This window comes from Mastigoproctus giganteus, chromosome 11 (genome assembly GCF_048544385.1).
Source record: "Mastigoproctus giganteus isolate SK-2022 chromosome 11, ASM4854438v1, whole genome shotgun sequence".
NCBI lineage: Eukaryota > Metazoa > Arthropoda > Arachnida > Uropygi > Thelyphonidae > Mastigoproctus > Mastigoproctus giganteus.
The window spans coordinates 83,162,118-83,176,920 of NC_143585.1; the positions used below are offsets into that span (position 1 = coordinate 83,162,118).

Here is a 14,803-nt window from a genome sequence, read left to right on the forward strand (position 1 = left end):
TGACCATTCTTGAAGTCTATCTAGGTCACTCTGAAGAAGCTCTGCTTGGCGGTGATCATTAACTGCTCTACAAATCATTACGTCATCTGAAAATTTAGACATCACGCCTTCTATTCCTCCACTGATGTCATTTAAGAAAATCAGAAACAATAGTGGTCCCAATACTGACCCCTGGGGAACCCCCACTTCTTACATTAACCTAGTCAGAGGAATAACCATTTATCACAACCTTCTGCCCTGAAGCCATCCTGCTTGCTATCCATCTTAGGCATTTCCCTGTAATTCCAACCTGTAACTGCTCATGTGGGACTGAGTCAAATGTTTTGCTGAAATCCAAATAAACAAAGTCGAAATTATTCCCTAAATCTAGCTCACAAGTGACCCTGTCAAAATAGCTAACCAGATTTGTTAAACATGATTTTCCCTGTAGAAAACCATGCTGTGTATCCTTCAGAATTTTATATCTACCTTGTTCCTCTTTATTAACAAAAACAAAAAGCGACCCCTAGCCAGAAACTGGCAAATCCGCTATGTACATACATAGATATATTTACAATGATATATATGATACATATAATGATACATACAATGATATATACATATACTCGTGTTAACAATGTTATAAGTGTAATGAACATGTAACATGTTCACACAAGCAAATCACATCACGCAACTAATCAGAAGTATAAATTGTGGCACAGGAACCACAAGACAGCAGTCTTTTTCTGTCCTAGGAAAAAAGAAACCCGCACCCACTGGAGGTAGTGCTATACCAGTGGGTGTTAGCTAATCCTGTATCCACAGCTGCCCAAACTGGGGTACCAGCTTATATTAAAAAAAAAAAAAAAACAGATGGCAAGCGATATCAGTGTTAATATATATCGATAGACATTGCAGGTGTTGGGGTGGTTCTTTGTTGTTGATATGTTGATAAACTTGAGAAGAGTTGCTTTCTTTTGGTGAAAACAGCAGTGCAGAATTCTTGTAGAGCTCAGAACGATTGAGAATTTTCAGTCAGTGCCACATCATTTCCTTCAGAGAATTTGCTGACAGCAGTCTGTAGTGTAGATCTGTCATCGTGGTACAGGCTGCAGCGATACAGAATGTGCGTCCAGGTTTCCTCAACACCACACAAGCGGAGATTGGTGTCAGACAAGCCAAACTGAAATAGTTTGGAGTTGATGGAGCCGTGCCCAGTAAGTACATACGATGTTGTTAGGCTGGGAGAAAACCATTGGCGGACGTTCTTGTTGAGAGGGAAGGTAACTGCAGGAACAGAAGAGCGGGTTGACCAGTAGTGCTGGAATCCCATCGTGATAGCCACACACTGATAAGTTCATTCCAGATTCTCCGTTTCTCGTCTTCGATGTTAGCAGTTAGGTTGCATGAGATGCCGAGAATCTCGCCGGGAACTCTGTGCTTTAGACGATAGCATAGTCCTTTTAAGATTACATGCAGGTCTAGCGGTAAGACTCCAGCAAGGACCTGCAGAGCAGCAGAGGACACTGTCCTGCAGGCCCGGAGCATGGCAAGCAGCATAATTCGTTGAATGGAGATGAGCTTGGAACGGAGTTTAACGGCTCTATGAAACTAGAGTCCCGAAGCATATGTTGCTATTGGTACGAATACTGCTGTATAATATAGCAAAAGAGCCTTTTTATTTAGTCCCCAGTCCAATTTGGAGATGCGGATAATTGCTGCAGTGAACTTCTTAATCTTCGAGGCGAGGTGATTAATATGAGAGGAGAAGGTTAACCTGTCATCTAAAATTGCGCCAAGATGTTTTAATTCAGGAACAAAAGGGATTTGCTTTCCGTCTATCTTTATATTTGGAGGTATTCTGTAATCTAACTTGCCCTTAAAAATCATCAATTTTATTTTTGTGGCAGATATTAGCAGTTTATGTATACTTGACCACTTGATTAGCTCAGAAAGAGTTATATTGGCTGATTGTTCTAGTTGAAGACGCGATCGACCTGTAATTAGAAGAACCAAATAATCGGCGAAAGTGAAGGCAGAGATATTGTCAGGTTTTTGCGTGAGCCAGCTGTCCAAAACTGTGTTCCAGAAGAGGGGTCCCAGAACTGATCCCTGGGGGGTGGCCTCTTGAGATGGTCCTTGAGAGAGACTGCTGTTTCGAGATTACTTGGATGAGTCTATTTTGGAAGTAGCTTCTAATAACTTGGAATAGTTGCTGAGAGCACTTGGCTTTGGTAAGACAATTGAGAGCGCTCTCCCATCAGAGGGAATCGAAAGCTCCCTCGAAGTCAACGAATATGGCCATTTCATATTTAGCCCTCGAAGGTGATATGTGGTTAACTAAAGAGACCAAGGTGTCTTCACAGGATTTTCCCTTCTTGAAGCCAAATTGGGATGGAGATGTTAAGTTTTGACCTTCAATTAAATCTGCTACTCTGGGTGCTAACAATCTTTCAAATAGTTTGCCAAGGTTTGCCAAAAGAGAGATGGGTCTGTATGCTTTGGGATAAGATTTATTTTTGTCCGACTTGTGAATAATTTTTATCAAAGCTACCTTCCAGAGATTAGAAAATATTCCCTCAATAAGACATTTGTTGTACATAGAAGTATATCTGGAAAGATTTCAGCAAATTTGATAATTACAGCATTTTCCATAAGATCTAAACCTGGACATTTATGGATATTTATTTTGCTTAGAGCCAGCTTTAGCTCGGGAAGAGTGAAGAGATCCGTTTCATATGAAGAGTGGTAGGTTGAGTTGCTATTCCTGATAGATATTTGTTCTGGAGTTTCTGTGGTGAGATCGTCCAGGGGAAGCAAGCGATCCAGAATGGCGTTAACTGAGTCATTCCAGTTAGTGGTTTCTGTGTCGTTCTTCTCTACAGTGTTGTACACTTCATGAGAGTGGTACTTGTTTTTTGCTAATTTTATATAATAGACCTTCACGGATCAGAATTTCCTGTGGAGTGAACTAAGTGTTGTCAGGAGGAAAGTTTTTGTTTTGCAGTTGTATTTACGTATTCTTTCAGCTGGCCTTTATAGATATTTTTTAGTCTGGTGACTTCCGGTTCAGGCCAGGACCTTCTGCGTGCTTTGTGTACTTTTTTGCCAGAGCGGAAAGTTCAGCTGTCCACCATAGAACTGTAGTATGCTTGCTAATTTTCTTCTTAGCGGAGCGTTCTGTAGCACGAAGTAAGGCAGCCTGTACATAGAATGCATATTCTGAGGCATTGAACTGGTTCAAAGACCGGCGAGTGTCAAAGTTAAAATCCTGGTGAATTGAAGACATAAAGGCCATTTGTCTAAGATCTTTTGGAGGAGGAGAAGGAGGGGGGACCTGTAGTATTTGGAAACGAGAGATACCTTAAAAGTGATTGCTCGGTGGTCACTGTTTGTGTAGTCAGTATGTATGATCAAATCAGAGCTCCTCGAGGACATGGCGGACGTTGAAATGGTTAAATCAATGTTCGATTCTCCGTGGACGTTTGAGAAGGTGTGCGGTTGGTTGGGTAAGTTGTGCAGATTTAAATTGTAGGTGAATAAAAATTCCTCGAAAATCCTACCTCTGTTGTCCAAGACACTGCTGAACCACAATAAAGATTTTGAGTTTGAATCAGTTGTAATTATTAAATATATGGGATTTAAAATAGCAAACACCTCTTCTAGATATCTTTGTGATAAATTAATATCTGCTGATGGTGGACAATATAGTGACAGTAAGTAGAACGAGAAAGTTTATGTAGAAACTAAATACAGGTGGAATTTTGATTACACAAGCCAGAGATAACAGTGATATCCAGCTTGTTGAATATGATGATGGCAGATTTAGGATCTGTTGCAGCGGGCTGGACGATTCTTGTAGTCATGGGATATCCCATAACTTTGGAAGATTGCCCATAAATGTGCTTAGAGACATATGGTTCCTGAATGCATATAAATATCAAATAAATTTTCCGTTGCAATGAGCCTGATCTCATCAACAACGCATCTAGAGTGTTGTGCATTGATCTGCATGATTGTAAGTTGGAAGGGACAGTCTGGTCCGCTGCCTAGCTGTGCAGAAAGAGGTACACTGCTCGTCTCTGGTCTCCAGATCGCTCGTACCGCTGGTTGTTCATTAAGATTGCCAAACGATGGCATTACCAATAGACCTGCGGGCCAGATATCTGTGTTTAGATATCTTTCTATATTGGGACTTTTGATCTTAATCCGGAAAGAGGAATAGGATGGATGCCTGGTGTGGACCTTTATGGGGATACCGGGTATGTTGAGCTGCTTCAGAAGGGTTTCAATTTGATCTACTGTTGTTTCCGGGTATAGTCGACTTATAAAAATGCTGGAGGGCCTTGCCCTCTTTCCTGTATGCTGCACCGTTTTAATACCCAGTGTGTTAGAATTAGAGCCAATAACTGCATCACGATTTTGAGCTGCTTGGGTGAAGAAGGTCTCCTTGTCTTGCTTGGAAGTAACTTTACTGCTGATTTGATCCTCCATGCTTTTGGTTCAACTGTCCTCTTGGAGCTACTTTCAAACGGCATGTTGTGACAATCAGATGAATTTTTGCATTACTGTTCGTTGTTCGTCGGAAGTAATGCTGTTGTATGTTCACTGCAGCTGTGTTTTGCTGCAGATAGCTTGATTTGGGCTGTTTGGATTTTTTGTAGTTCAGTTCTGAACTCTGACGGCCGCTTTAGTTGGTCTTCTGGTGTTCTGATCCATTATTTCTCCTTGTGCAGCTGGTAACCGGTGTGTAGTCTGGTTTGGTCTATTTAGCTGAGAGGATCTGTCACCTCTTAATAAGGAATCTGGAGTTTTTCTTTGTGTGATTTTTTTGATAAATTCTAAATACTCAGAATTCCTTAGCATTTCTTCAAGAGGACTAGAGACCTCAAGAGAAGGTTTATTATTATTAATCGGCACCTTAGGTTGCTGCGGTACAGTCTCACTAGGCGCGGAAGAGCCAGGATCTGAGTACCCACTTCCCTTTTGAGTACGGCTTCCTTTTCTTTAGTTGAGCTATTCTGGTTCTTATGTATGTTTCAAGAGTATCGGCTATTCTGTTAATACCTTCAAGAATCATCTCAAAGCCATTTGTTTCCTGCCCTTCTCTGTGCAATATTAAATCCTCAATTTTCTCGAGACGTTGTACCCAGTTTTCTAGTTTTTTTCCCATTGGCCGAGATAAATTTTTTAAAAATTATTTATCTCGCTAATACAAGTGGTATGCAATTCTGAATTTTTTCTTTTTATATCTCTGTTTTTGCTACCTTGTTCAAAGATCGCAACAGATTGTGGTTTATGGTCTTCTGTGTGGGTTACTGCTCCGGGCGTCCTCGGTTCAGGTATGCCATCCGAATCAAGTGGTCCAATAATTGTAATGTTATTTCGCGTATTCTTTGCTTTTCTAAGTGTTTTCTTCTTTGTGGTTTTCCTGTACGGAAATCTGAAAGTGCCGGTCGGGGAGTTATTCCTAGAAACGCTAGAGCTACATTTTAGATGGCTGAACACCGGAGGCACGTATTGGCCTGTCACTTAGACGTTTTAATTGTGCACCTTCCTTTCGTGAGCAGGTAGAGGATATAGATTTCTTCATTGTTAGGCCATATGGAAATTTCCAAACAATTGTTTACAAGCCCTAATGATACTTGTAGGGTAGATCTATACTTGGATGGAGTAGGAATTTGAATTGGGGGAAAATTCCTAAGGGAATTAATTGGATTATCCCAACAGCAGGGTCGATACTAGCACTTTTGACCTTGGAAGCCTATTGTTCCAGAATTCTGGCAATCAGAAGTAACATTATCCGCCGTCTAATATTAATTTTAAAACTGAAAATTGCACTGTATCTGTTACTTGTGGAATGAAATGGAAAGGATTGATGTACAGCTTACACTTCCTGGATTCCGTAGATGCCAAATATGGATCAGTTTAGTGAAGCTAATACAAGAACATAGTAACTAAACTGGAGCACATAAACATGCGACCTGACGCTGGCAGGCCTTTACATAGTCTTCTATATCTACCTAAATGATCCTAAGTTCCACCCTTTATCATTGCCTCCATGATTTTTCCTACTACTGAAGTTAGACTGACCGGTCGATAATTTCCCGCTGCACTCTTAGAACCGCACTTATATATTAGAGATACATTGGCACTTTTCCAATCCAACGGAATCTCTCCTGAGTCCAGTGATGGCTTTGTATAATCGTAACGGGTAATTATGCTTTAGATTGTTCATGGCTACATTAAATCATCTGAAATATACGGCGACAAGACGGAAAAAATTAAAAATTACGCTGATAAGAACATGAAAAATGTATATAAATAAAATGAAACTAATTATTTTTTGAGTTTAATAGTTGTCAGATTTGGTAGATTTTCAGTTATGATTACAAGTGGATGAGTAGATTCAAATAGTCTGTAGAGTTCATATCTTCAATATATCATATCGCCTCTTATTTTCCTGAATGTGCGAGAATGATGTTGCCGTTGATGTCATCACCCTGAAGCACTTCAGTGAAACCTATAATTATGGCAAGCAAGTATCATTTATCCTGGCGTCCAGTGGACTGTTATTAATCTAAGTTTTCACACGCCGTATTTCATCAGGACCACGCTTGAAACGTTGGGCATGCATATTAATTATCTCTCTCTCTCTCTCTGAAATCTACTCTTTACTGCATATTTATTTGGAGACCAAACGCATTTTTAAATATTCTTATTCTTAATTCCAGCAATAATGCAATTGGATAGTTTTTCAATAAATGAAATGAAGACTGCAATACCGCTTGTACACTAGGCTCCAAATGTTAATCGAACACACAAAATCACAAACATTTAATAAATATTTGATAAATAATTATTAAAGCATTTATTGTTCACTGATCTGATCAGGAGCATAATCATGAGGAACAAAATGTGAAAGCCAAAAAAAAAAAAAAAAAAAGTAACGATGCTAATATGAGATATGATATGAGAACACTAAGTGATCACTGAATTATGACCACCTACCTAATACTTCGTAGGTCCTCCTTTTGCCCCCAGTACAACAGCTATCCGATGTAGCATTGATTCAACAAGATGTCGGAAGCTTTCGGGAGGTATGGCCAACCAAGCTGTGTTAATGCGGTCAGCTATGGAGGTGATTGGTGTATCCAGACTCCTGATATGCCTTTCCATAATGTCCCACAAGTGTTCTATGGGATTGATATCGGAGGAAGTTTGGAGGCCAATCGATATGCTGGAAGTCAGAACTGTGTTCCTCAAACCATTCTTGCACAACAAGCGCCCGATGGCTCGGCGCATTGTCATCTTGGAAGACACCATTGCCATTCGGGGAAAAGTGTAACATAGCGGGGTGTACACAGTCAGCAAGCAGTTGACGATAGCGGAGACCACTGATATGTTGTTCTACATGCACCAGGGGTCCAAGTTCCTGCCAGTGAAACATTCCCCACACCATACAACCGCCTCCACCGGCCTGCACCTTTGATAACATGCATGATGGATGAAGAGCCTCATGTTGTTGACGCCAAATCCGTACATGACCATCCACGGTGTGAAGTAAATAACTTCACTCATCCGACCAGCACACCTTCCAGTCGTCTAACGTCCAACTTGCATGCTCTTTGCACCAGGAGAATCTTTTACGCCGATGAACCTTGGTTAGGAGAGGATGCCATAGGGGTCGTCTGCTGGTATAGCCCATACGTGCGATGCATGGTCATGCCAGATATTGTTCCGGGTTAGCCCCTGTTGTATTGGGTAGTCAACTCTTCAACACTGCTTCGCCTATACGAGTCGTCGGACTCGGCTCTCACCTCTAACATCAACCTTTCGCTGACCTTTGCAGTTTTTCCGTCGGTTTGTTGTTTGATCATTTTGACGCCAGTCTTGGTAGACTTTAACTACGGCGGCTCTCGAACACTCCACGAGTTCAGCTGTTTGGGAAATCGAGGCACCAGCTCGTCGACCACCCACAGTCTGTCCTTCATCAAAGTCCGATAAATCCTTCCTTTTGCCCATCACGCTCGAAATTTTACTACCTACTGAACCACTGACACCTTATCTATGCTACGTAGGTCGACTAACTGCGCACTCTCGTACCTCACGTGGTCAACGGGTCGCATTCGGTTTTCATAGGGGTGGTCATAATTCAGTGATCACTCAATATATATGTGCATTGTCACGAGAACACTCGTGACAGTGCACTCTCCGCAACGTCAATTCATAAAGAGTGATACAATTTAAATGTCCAATATCTCCCAGACACACGGGTTTAGTGACAAGGGTTAAGTTTACGTGTATCTGGAAGGGAAGGGGACTATAATAATCTTTTGAGACCATTTCGGCCATGCTGTTTGTAATCAAAATTGGGTAGAATATTGAATGCTGGGTCCACCAGGTGAACCCCATCCTGCGTGACAATATCATCTGCTAATAAAATTGGAACCAATATCAGTTGTAGAACGCTTACATGAGATTCGAAGATCTCATCCCAGTAATTAAATTAAGTTTCAGCTCATGAAGAAGTAGCCTGTGCAATTATTAACGGTTATGCCTTAACTGACTTAGTTAAGTTTCTTTCAAATTTACTTACCTGCCTAATGTGTTTTTATAACAAAAAAAATTTAAATAATTTTACAACTAGCGTAATTTTTTAAGACAGAGATACACTTGTAAAAAAAATTGTGATAGGTCGATCTCGAGCCATTATTAATTTTTAAAGTATGTTATGTGGTAGAAAAAGTTTCTGGTCCCCGGGATACTCATGTTTATTAGTTTACCTCAAGGTACTTTAAATGGCACATCAGCTGTTGAAGCGATAGCGTGCTAGTGTACAGGATACTAGTATTCTTTTCTCCTTTTTTTTTTTTTTTTTTTTCAGCTACGATTTTCGCTTCTTGTTAACTCTATAGTTATTGTTGTTACCATTAACATTATTGTTACTGTTGTTAACGAAATTAACAATAACAATTATTATTAACAATTATTAGTGTTTCTTAGCAGTTAATTAACCTTAGTTTGTCCTTCTTATAGTATTTTCTTAAGCATGTTTTTTCGTATGAATTATACAGCGGTGCTAAGAAAGACCTACATTCTGTTTCGTACGCAGACCTATTAGCAGAACTATTAACCCAAAGATTCAGTTTTGATGTCCTTATTGGGAATTACAGACGGACAGCTAACAAGTGTCACCAGCCATCTGTCAACTAAGTCACTCTCTGTTGATCAGTTAGTGTTGTAACTCACTCCACCAGCTGAGAATGTGAACTGCATATTTTTCCACCAAGAGCGAATTGGTGGAAAATGGCAGGAATTATTGCACTTGTGAAGTGCAATAATTCCTGCCATAACCTCAGAATATTGTAGAATTTGAGCACGAAAATCGCATCGCTGAAGTAATAGCCAAGATATAACATTTGGAATTCCAAAACTTTTTTTTAGAATCACTCCACTTGTTTTTATTTTTGTAGAATAGTCCTCTTTTCAATGAGATGATTAGCTGTATTCGTCATTTGTTCTCTGCAGAAATCCATATGGAAAGAAATAAGTTATTTAATTAAGACAGCAGCGGCACATGCTTTGAAGATCAATCGTGTTACTTAATTCTGATGATGAAGTAGTCACATGGTTTACTTTCTCTTTCTCTTAATAATTTCCTAACTTGCTTATTTTTATTTTCTCCTTACTTACTTCCTCCTCTATGTTGATGACTTCTGTCAAGTTTAACGGTCGTCTACCTGGTGCTACCTGCACAGAGATTTCGTGTAGTGATTATTTGTTGAAAGGTCGTTCACATCTTGACCTGGCAAACGTTTAAAAAAATTACTAGAACGCCAGAGGTAAATGTCCTATATCAAATTTGTTTCCACTTCGGCTGGCACATCCGTTATTTGCTTGGCGCGCGCTCGTTTGTGTGTACTCGTGTTTCGTACCTCAGCGGTACTAATCTGACACCGTTGTCATGTGCCAATTTGTTATTAAAGAAGAAGATAACAACTGTTCCCCCCCCCCCCCCTTCATTGTCGTAAATTTGTCTGATAGGCTGTGAAATTGTTGTCAGGCTCGTAGGCACGTGCCACTGGTATAAACGTCAAGTAGCGCTGATTTGATGGACAGTGTCACATGATCATAGGGGAGGCTGTGTTAAAGAGATTGATCAGCTGAAAGACAAACTGAAAGGTCTGTGTTGCAGTGGAGATATAAGTTTAGTTAGCAAATTCCATTTTATAAAAGCACAAAATACTCGTATTATTGCTACCTACCAAATACATATAACACTTTATATGCCGAATAGGGTCCTGCCAATCTAGAATTCTTTCATGATCCTGAAATATCAAAATCGAATCGAACCATGGGTTGCTTAACATATGGAGTATATATACTAAAATAAAGACTATGCCGTGAATGTTCCTCCAGTTCCGAAAAGGACTGCAAAGATTTTAGACCTACTGTCATCAGCTTCGGTTTTCTCAAGATATTCGAAAACGCAATTCAGCCCTGCTTAGTAGTAAGCTCACAGTAATCAAGGAATATCGATATATTGCAGCCTCATGAACACCCTTATAAGAATCTATAACGCCCTCCACGACAGAACTCAACTCGATGTGATTTTTTAATATCAAAGCAGCCATGATAGAGTAGACGTAACAGCCCTAATCTCCACCCTGAGAAATTTCTTCAATATTACAGGTGATAATGCACTATGTATAATTCAATTCAATGTATCCTGAAACCGAGACATCTTATCATATCGCACCACAACTGTAAAGTATATGAACTTCCAGCAGGAGTGTGCCACAAAGTGGAGTCTGGCCACTTTGTAGTGCGCTCCTTGGAGATGTCTTAGAGTCCTTCCTGGCATCCTAAACTGACTTCCAGTCATACACCGATGATTTAAAACCCTACATCACTTCACTTGACCAAAAATCAGGTTCTCAGCACTATTGCACAGGCCAGACAAAAAATCCAACTCTCACAATAAACCTAGCCTCGATCGAGGTCAAGGTAAACCGAGATGGCTAAAATGTCTTCCACCTTAAAGAAATAGTTGAATACAAAATATGTCAATATCAATGGATTTCACATTCAAAAAGTTAAAACGCACAAGGATCTAGCGTTAAAGATGTGTCAAATTGTCTGTACTCCTTTTTCATAAAGCCTAAATAATAATAAAAAAATTACCAACTATATACTTAACTATTTAAACTTTAACATACCATGAAAACATGCTATAAAGTTTAGATAAAATAAGTTATTCGTGATCAGATTTAAGCCATGCATAGGCGGTTGTGTTCACATTAAGATTCTTATTATCGTCACTGGAATCCATTTATGAATTTCAGTTATTTTATTAATTCTTAAATACTACTTACTTCTCTAAAACTTCGCATACTACTTACTTTTAATTACTGTATTAATTATTATAAATTAAATAGTTTTTTTAGAATCTGTTATTTAGTAAAATAGTGTTCTGTGCTAATATTCTTAATTGGCTGTTTTTCGGCATTATGTAATTGGCACATATTAAATTTACGACAACAACTGTAAATGTTAGTTGTCATTTTGTAATAATTTGTCCATTCAAATATTAATGGGTTTATCTGTTTTGTATGTAGGAGTTTATTAATTAATAAAATATCAAATCAGTGTTTTAACAAATTTGTTTTACTTGTTTTGTGCACGCGTGTTTTAACAAATTGCTTGTTTTGTTTATGATTTTTAGGTTTGGTGCCTGAAAAGGGTAAAGGAGAAGCATATCTGAGTCTACCGTCCCCAAATGTTCACGTGCAAAATGAGGTAAGAAAAGTTTCCTTCTACTGTGACGCTATTTTGTACATTGAAATGTGATTTTCTGTTGAAAACATTTTCCAGCGTAATAACTGTGAAGTTACAAATATAAATATGAGAAGTTTTTATTATTCTATAACAAAGATGAATTATCGTGTAGCAGGATGTTCCTTATTTTTCGGTATACCTCAGTTTCCAAAACGCTTCATTAGTCTCATCATCGTGATCAGACCCGACATATTGTGTGTCTTCTCTTAGCCTATGAAAGTTCTTGTACGAGTGGATACAAGTTCTTTCATAGCCTATGAAAGATCTTGTACCAAAAGATCTTCTCTTAGCCTATGAAAGATCTTGTACGAGTGGGTTACGCAAAGCGGTAAAACATATTTTGTCGATTCATATATGTATTGATACAGAGTTATAATAGTGTGTGCGGAGTACAAGCACCGCAACTTTATTTTTCTGGATAATTCAACCACAGTGTTTGCATATGTACACCATAAACGATTGCAAGGAAAGCGCAGTCAGACAGCTAGAACCACACAATCACAGACTGTACGTTTTTATCAGTTGAAAATTTCTTTGAGTAAATTCTTTTAGACTTCATAGTAATATTGTCCCGGATAAGAGGTGTTGAGAACTACATGATAATGTAATCATCGAAAATGAATTGGAAGAGGAAATATCGCGATTGAATAAAAAGGTGCAAAGAGCTGATAGGTTTCTTCCAATGATATTAACAACATCACAAATGTTGCTTTCCCTTGATATCATTGGATAAGGCCTAGTTCGTTTTTTTTTTTTTTTTTAATATTAAAGTGGGTCCATCCCTGTACTGAGGTGAAGTTCCATCACATTGGAGGTGTACAAATATCTCTCCGGTTCATCACGACTCAAGAGGCATCGTTTAGAAGAAGCTGGTATTTGTAGAAGTACTTTTGTATTATGCCCTGCTGACTTCCATTCACTTTCGAGCTCCTTTCTGAATACCACAGTGTCCATTCGTCACTTCTAGTTCTTGGTGCTCCATATTTCTTCTTGTTCTCTAGGTTTACTCTTTCCATCTTCATGCCCAGCTGTCATATAATGCCCTCGTGGGTAACGCAGTTGGTAGAATCGCCGTTCTCCTCACACCGGGTGGAAAAGACCACAGTTTGAGTCCCGTCGATGACGTGAGGAATTTTTGTGGGCCTTTTTCACAACGTGGCTGAGTTAGTCGGTCTCAGGCGAGGGTAGCATGGATTTTTCTCCAGGAAACTCAGGTTTTTCGTCCAGCAAACAAAAAACCGACCACAGAACACATACAATTTACAAACAATATATCGGAGCAATATGGCCTTAGTCGCTGATGCTCCTAAAACCCTACTACTATTAGTATTTTATAATGGTAAAATTTCTGGAAAAAATCTTCAGATCTTTCGCTGTTTAATCCTCTAGTTTTCGGTCTTATAGTCCATTTGCATGGGGTCAGTTCACTATGATTGTCAATTAAATCCCCTCTATGATATACTGTATATCATTTTTGTAAACTGCATATGTTTATAGAATTTCTTGGCAGTTTGCATGAGAAACCTAGAATAAATCTCCTTGTAAAAAATATCTTCACCCGAGACCCGTCTAACTTCAGTCGCTTTTAGAATCGAACTTAGCCCTTTTCAAAGCCTGTGGCATTAAGCAAGCAGCTAAGGCCAATATATCGTGGGATGAAATCCCGAAATTTCTAAGAGACAAAATTACGCAAGCTTTGCTCGACCCAAACACGGCTAAAAATACATAAAACTTTCTCCTCTTCGAGGGGGGGAGAGGGAGAGTAACGAGCGAAAAAAAACCCCAGCGATCTAAGACCGCGCTAGTCACATGGTCTGCCTTAAAAATTAGCTCTCAAAAATGAGCAACGTAATTTTTTAGCTCATCAATAAGTGATAAGTGCTTTAATTAATGCATTGGTTTGATTCATTTCATTATTTTCAGAGCTACATGTAGGTGATGATTCTTGTTTTCTGGCACTACTTGTGAAATTCTGCATTTCTCAAAAAAAAATAAAAATAAATAATAATAATAATAATAATAATAATAAATAAATAAATAAACGAGTAACATCTTTATCATTACATTTAACTGGCCGTATCTTTAAAGTTTAGCCAGCACGAACAACGTTATTTAAAAATCATATCCTGATTACATGATAGGTTTAATAGTGATTCACTACACGCAAATTGTGATTTCTTTTTGCTTTCTTTTGCTAGGTCAAAGGTGGTAATCAGTTAGTAAAACTCATATAATGTAACGTTTTTCAGTCTTACGTCTTCGATATGAAGAAATGTTTCTGTACAGTACATTACTGTTGCTAATGTAATTTATTAGTTTCACATAACGCTTCTCACTCACCCTGTTCGCGACCTGTGATTAGTGTGGCAGAAGTGTCCAAAGTTTTGATGAATAAATAAAACCATTAGTAAAAGTAACGCATGCATTACTTTCTCTTTCAGCGCCGTATCATCACAAGCTTGTGTTCTCGTGTGGAGTAATTTATTATTATTTTTTTTTATTTATTTATTTATTTTTTTTTTTTGTGTGGGTAACATTTTCTTTTTTTTTCTTTTGCTCTCCTCCAGCTCAGGGCCTGGTGCATCTGTATCACTTGTACCATAAGGTAATATGCCACTGCTTTCTCTAATTGAACTTGACATATCCTAAGCAGTGGCGGTTGACTATAAAGTACCATTGAGTCATGGCACTGCCATTTTTTTCAGTGCCATGACAATGAAAAAAATAAAAGTAAATGCCTCTTTTGCATATTAGTATTATTATTTATTTATAGCAACTGATGCTGTAAATGATTAATGCTGCACATCTAGCTGCTAAGTTCATTCATCCAGTAATTCAGTCTTGTGACTGGTCACTTTCTCTGATGACCTGTCTCCACCTTTGTCTTTTCCAGTTCGTTCAGTCTTTTTTTGCTCACCCATCATTGGATTTCTTGCGATATGTTTACTTTTCAGGGTAGTTTCCCGTTGTTTTCCCTGTTGGT

The 14,803-nt window shown here is 38.8% G+C and overlaps 1 protein-coding gene across 2 annotated transcripts in view; it reads left to right on the forward strand.

Moving 5' to 3' along the window:
* The window catches only part of LOC150078196 (uncharacterized), an 881,600-nt gene that overhangs the window by 492,058 nt on the left and 374,739 nt on the right, over window positions 1–14,803 (forward strand). For both annotated transcript variants that reach the window (XM_090385307.1, XM_090385308.1), the window contains one exon: window positions 11,708–11,781. In XM_090385307.1, coding sequence (XP_090241433.1) covers window positions 11,708–11,781 — 74 coding nt within the window. The remainder of the gene's footprint in view (window positions 1–11,707; window positions 11,782–14,803) is intronic.